The sequence below is a fragment of the Oncorhynchus nerka genome, linkage group LG21 (assembly GCF_034236695.1).
Source record: "Oncorhynchus nerka isolate Pitt River linkage group LG21, Oner_Uvic_2.0, whole genome shotgun sequence".
Classification (NCBI taxonomy): Eukaryota; Metazoa; Chordata; class Actinopteri; order Salmoniformes; family Salmonidae; genus Oncorhynchus; species Oncorhynchus nerka.
In genome coordinates this window covers 30,305,549-30,311,548 of record NC_088416.1, presented here as the reverse complement: position 1 = coordinate 30,311,548, position 6,000 = coordinate 30,305,549, and the positions used below count along the sequence as shown (strand labels likewise).

Here is a 6,000-nt window from a genome sequence, read left to right as displayed (position 1 = left end):
TACTTTTTATAATGGATATGTTTATTGGTCTTTCACAACAACAACAAAAAAAGTCTAGAAATACAAGAAATAAAAGGAGATGATGAATACCTGGTCGTCAACAGCCAGTCCACTAATAATAACAACCTTCAGGATGTTAAAGCTTTGAACCCAATGAAATCCTACTTTCTGCCTGGCAGACAGAAGGCTCCATAAATCATTCTGTTATAACACTGGTTCACACCAACACGATGGGAGAGGTGCTTATGGTATAATATGACACTAAAGCTATGAAACTGGTTCAAACACTATACACTTTTTTTCCCCTCATGTCTTTATTGAGAAGTGTCTTTCAAGAGAAACAGATAAACCTTTTTTCCCCCATTTTGTTATGGTTTAAAATAATAATAAAGGCCTCAAATATGTAATTAGTCATTTACAAAATGGTCATTTATGTTTAACATTTAATAATCAAGGCATCAACAAGTGTGCATATTCAAATTGATCGATTGCTCTTCCCTGAACCACTGAATTAAAACCAACGCTCTAACACTCAATAAAACTTCAATAAAACATGAATTACCCTTCTGTAAATCATGCTAATATTATTCAGCCATTTGTAATGCATTGAAATTAAGGTGACACAAGATGTCAAAGAGACCTTTTTGAGTTAAGTATTTTGTACATGGTACAGAAAACATAAGTGAATAGCCAGAATTATACATAGCAATATTATAGTATGTCAAGCACACATTTGGGCTGTCTTTCTAAAAAAAGGGCCTTTGCTCCCAAGTCTGACAAACCTAATTCCACACATTATCGTACACCACTTAAAGTAGATTGATATGTCAAATATAAAATGGTGGGTTATTGGACAAGGTTATATTGGTAAAGTTAACAGGGTCTTTTGCTGGTCATATATATAGGGGGAATGCTGAGGCAACATGGCGTGGTACAATCTAATTTACTACAAACCTGCTACTAAAGAGTTATTCACATAGTTATTTTTATACTAAACTAAGTGGTTTGCAGTGTCTCCATGACAGTGGTGGTTTTGATGAAAACATTTCAATGGGATCATCATTTAGGCTACCATTTAAAAATAATTCCCTCTCTTATGCTGTGCTTTGTTTTACATATCCTGGTCCAATACTGTACAATCATGAAAGACACATGTTTTTACCGACTTGTGTGCAGTCGTCCACCTGTGTGCCAGTAAACCAGCTGAAATGACAGTGGTTAATTCTAGCTAGAGGGCTGTTTGATTCTAATGGCTGTTCCAGGGAAGTAGCTTAACATAATTATGGTAAACTCCTGCTATTTGTTTTCGAGTGCCTATGCACACTCAGACGCTTATGCAATTTAAATGCACTTTTATCTGCAATTGATGTTAAAAACGAATCCAAGGCTTGATGTGCGGTATATTCATATGGAGGAGATGATGGATTTGCTTGGCCCTGCAGCTTGCCATAGAGGGTTAAGGCAGAGTAGTGGGGTCCACTGCTGGTGTCTGGGGTTAGGAGGACAGCGGTAAGGTTTGTGGGGGCAGAGGCCATGCTGCGTGTGGGCTGGAGGGAGCGCGTCTACTCTGGTAGGGGAGCTGCTGGCGTCTCGTTGGCATTGGCGTCCGTGGTCTTGTTTTCCACCTCATCGTCGGATAGGAGGTCGAGCGATGTTCCCTCCACCTGCAGCTGACGCCTGCCTGAGCGGCTGGAGGAGAAACTGATGGGGCCTCCACGCCTGCAGTGGACAGAGGGCCAGGAGAGGTATTAGTAACGAGGACCATCAATTTGGCCAATATACACAACTGTTTGTGTGTGTGTGTGGGGGGCTCCAAATACCTGAGGCGGCTCTTGAGTGTGTTGACCTCACGGCTGAGACCCTCGCTGCTCTCAGTGGCATCGTCCAGCTCCCTCTGCAGCTTCCTGCGGTAGGCGTTGGCACGTGTGGCCTCCTCCTCAGCCTCCTCAAGCTGTCTCTTCAGCTGCTTCATGCGAGAGTTGGCCTTCTCCATCTGATCCAGCCAGGAGTCACAACAGACATCAACAATGATGAACAGTCAATACTAATACTTACAATACTCAGCAGTCCTATGGTCCAGTGGTTACTGGAAATAACCTACTGTAGGAAAGACTCCAATCCTAAATCTTCACACCTATCCAATCCTGGCCCACCTTTGCAAGTCGTACTGAATTGGATAGAATTCCTTCTTTAGCTGTGTACACCTTAAAAATGCACTATGCAGAATTCGCCTAATTTCTGTTGGTGTCAAAACAAGCAGTCATTGTGTAGAGAATCCATAACCAAAAATCTATATATTTTCAGCTGTTGTACAAAACCGAAAGTAAAAGACGCAAAAACTAAACTTAAGAATGGAAAGCATAGAAATGGAGCACTTAGAACAGATCTATCGCTTCTTAGACTTGTTTTCAATGAGAATGAAATATCTATAACTCAAATGTCTAAGTCTCCCAGTTACATATTGTAGCTTTAATATCTGGGATGTCCAAACTTCCGTGACAAGCTCCTCACCTGTTCCTTGTACTGGTCGGAATGGCGGCGCTCGTCCTCCACCTGCATGCACACCTCCTTCAGCTTCTTCTCTGTCCGTCTCACAAGCTTATTGGCCGCTGCTCGCTCCCTGATAGGAGGACAGAGGAATGAGGTCATATGAGTTTAGAGCACCACAGGAACCGCACTGTAACAAAGGCTGTCAGTCATAGATCTTCAAGTACATCTCTTAAGATTGCTTTTGACTCATTACATTGATCACATTAACATTTAGATCACATTCAAGAACCTCTCTTCCAACGGGCTGAGCTTGTTCTAAGGCCCTCATGAACTCCTCCTGAGTCTTGGTCTCCTATTTCACCTTGTCTAATAAGGTATGGAGTTGTTATAAGAGAGTTGCTGTGTTTCTCACTTAGCCTCCTGCTCCAGCTGCTCCTCCAGCTGCAGTATCTTGGCCTCCAGGGCGGTGATGGAGGCCTTGAACCGGCTCTTCACGGAGCCCTCCAGCTCGCCCAGCTTGGCCCGCAAGTCCTTGTTCTGCCTCTCCAGCTGCTGGCGCGCATTTTCACTCTTCTGGGCCATGCTGCGCTCTGCCACAAGCTCCAGGGTCAGGGTGTCCACCTGGGGGAGGAGAGGGGGAAGAGAGAGGTGGAGAGAGGAAAACATGGAATGAAGGAGAGAGGGGAAAGTGAGAGAGAGATGAGAGTACTTATGGTAGGGCTGAATAATGGATTGTTCCCTAAAAGTCAGAAGAACAAGGGTAGTATGATTACAATGATCAAGTCTGCATCCTGAAAAAGTTTCCTCCTGGCTCATACCTGCATGGTGGTCTTGCGGAAGCGGTCATTGAGCAGCTCCATGTTGCCCTGTTCCTCCTCTAGTTCCTCCTCCAGCTGAGCAATGCGAGCCTCCAGCCTCCTTTTCTCATCCATCAAGGCAGACTTGCCCGAGGTGCTGTTGGAGATCTCGTCTGCTAGCTCATCCCGTTCCTGCTCTGCGTGGCGCCGCGCCCTCTCTGATGCCGCCAGGTCCTACAGGGCAGAGGTCAAACACAGGTCACCATTTCTCACAGTAAGACGAACCAGTCTAGACTACAGGAAACAGAAGACCAAAACACAGAGTTATGACAGGCAGCAATACTACAGCCCACTGTACCTCATGCAGCTGGAGAACCTCGGCCTCCAGGCTCTTCAGCTTCTTCTCATTCTCCTTGGATTGGGAGAATATCTCATCCCGAGAGGCCCGGGCGTCCTCCAACTCCCTCTGGTAGTCTTTCATCTGGGACTGAGGGAGAAAGTGGAGATATATTTTGGTCAATAATGGGATTCGATCTATATATATATATATATACATTTTTTAAATTGTATTTTTATTTGTCTTGTCTGTTCTACAGACAGTGTGAGTTTATTACCTGCAATTTGCGTAGCTGCTTGATGGCTTCGTCACGGGCCTTGTTGGCGCCCTCTATCTGTCCCACCATGTCCATCAGGTCCATCTCCAGCTTCTTCTTAGCAGCCACGGCCAGAGCTCTCTGCTTCCGCTCATCCTCCAGCTCTGCCTCCATCTCACGCACCTGAGGAGACCAGGACAGACCAGGTCAGAGGAGGGGAAGGGGATGGTGTACATTCTCTGAGAGTATGACAACATATTGTTCCTGGAATTCTTTCACACAATTCTTGTTTGTATGGAAGTGATGTGTCCTCTATGCACCTGTTTGACAAGCGCCCTTTTCTTCTCGTCGTTCTGGTCGTCTCGCCCTGCCAGGTCTCTCTCGTACTGGGCCTTCATGGCCTGCATGTTGACCTCCAGACGCAGCTTGGCGTCCTCCGTGGCCTGCAGCTCGTCCTCCAGCTCCTCCAGCTGAGTCCTCATCTCCTCCAGCTGCTGATCCAGAGTCCTCTTGGACTTCTCCAACTCATGGACCTGGACGATGGTAGAGAAGATACTTTGAGGTGATGCTATTTGGAATGAACTGGCTTTTAAAGTTTAGGTTTAACCTAGTTTATTTCTGTAGGATGCAGAGCAGTCCATCTGAAAACAACAGATGCAAACCATTCTGCCCTCAGCTGAACAAAACACCAGTATTCAGTGCAACACTCACGTTCTTGCCCACGTCGTCCTTGGAGCTCATCAGGTCCTCCATCTCACTCCTCAGCTGCTTATTGAGTCTCTCAAACTCCTCCTTGGCCTCCAGAGCCTCCTCCAGAGCCCGGGCCAGAGACAGGGACTTGGTCTCCTTCTCCCTGGCTTCTGCCTCAGCCCTGTCCTTCTCCTCAGCATAGCGTGCAGAGATGTTCTTCTCCTCAGCCAGCAGCTACAACAAAGGACAAACAGTGACTTGCAGAGGGAAAATTTCCACCATCTATCTACACAATGCCATTCCATACTGTGCTCTAAGACCAAGCCAATTTAGCTACCATTATGGATGGCTTAGAGTGATCAGTCAAACCTGGTCAAACTTCTTCTGCTTCTTCTCCAGGTTGGAGACGATGGTTCTCTGGTGGTCCAGATCCACCATGAGGTCGTCCAGCTCCTGCTGCAGGCGGGTCTTGGTCTTCTCCATCTTCTCAAAGGCGATGCCCTTCTCCTCCAGCCTCAGGGTAGCCAGCTCCATGTCCTTCTGCAGCTTCCTCTTCACTTCCTCCAGACCCTCCACCATCCCCACGTCATCCTCCAGCTTCTTCTTGGTCTCAACCAGCTACACATACATAAAGTTTATAATGATATGATGCTCACTGAAGGATGGCTACAGTAGGTGGTAGATTGTTATGGTGATAACATCTGTATTGCAGTTAATGTGTAATATTATTTGAATAGATACAATTAAGCTGTAAGGCGCTGTATTGACCTGGGCCTGCAGTGTGCACAGCTGTTTCTCCAGGTTTCTGCGCGCCACCTCGTCCTCCTCCTGCTGCTCCTGCAGGGTGCTCTTCTCCTCCTCCAGCTGGCGGATACGACTGCTCATGTTCAGCTTCTGACGCGTCTCTTCCTGGAGAAGTTCCTACACACACAGACAGAGAGAGAGACACAGACATGGAAACAGAATGCCACCGCCTCTTAATGTAAAATGCCCAATACACCCATTTTTATATCAAATCATTTCTAGGTAACAATTAAGTACTTTATTGTAATAGATTTCCGTTAAAATGGGCAAAAATAGCTTTTAGCAAAACACAATTTTTCAAGCAACAATTTCACTGGGACTGTCTGGAAGTGGGGAGGGGAAAACTGAAAACTAGCTACTATTGGCAGATTGGTTTGGATCTCCCTTTGTTATTGGTCTATTAATCAGTTTACCGCATGGCGATGTCACCATGAAAACCCAAAACTCCTACGCATGCAAACCTGCTGATTAGAAGGACTTGCTGGTTGAAAATACAATTTATGCAACTACCAGGAAATAACACTGATCAAATTGGTTCAGTGTTAGTTTCATCAGCTGTTGTACAATATGATATAAAAGACAGGAAAACAAGATTTTGTCTGCACTGGGCCTTTAAGATAAACATG

General features: G+C 45.7%; 1 protein-coding gene across 2 annotated transcripts in view; it reads right to left on the bottom strand.

The window, feature by feature from the left end:
• LOC115104281 (myosin-10-like) overlaps positions 1-6,000 on the bottom strand; it is a 68,992-nt gene continuing 62,992 nt past the window's right edge. For both annotated transcript variants that reach the window (XM_065006568.1, XM_029625646.2), the window contains 11 exons: positions 5,339-5,491; positions 4,940-5,188; positions 4,592-4,804; positions 4,201-4,413; positions 3,902-4,063; positions 3,646-3,774; positions 3,309-3,521; positions 2,903-3,111; positions 2,512-2,620; positions 1,821-1,993; positions 1-1,719 (listed from right to left, as the gene is read on the bottom strand). In XM_065006568.1, coding sequence (XP_064862640.1) covers positions 1,563-1,719; positions 1,821-1,993; positions 2,512-2,620; positions 2,903-3,111; positions 3,309-3,521; positions 3,646-3,774; positions 3,902-4,063; positions 4,201-4,413; positions 4,592-4,804; positions 4,940-5,188; positions 5,339-5,491 — 1,980 coding nt within the window. In that variant the 3' untranslated portion in view covers positions 1-1,562. The remainder of the gene's footprint in view (positions 1,720-1,820; positions 1,994-2,511; positions 2,621-2,902; positions 3,112-3,308; positions 3,522-3,645; positions 3,775-3,901; positions 4,064-4,200; positions 4,414-4,591; positions 4,805-4,939; positions 5,189-5,338; positions 5,492-6,000) is intronic.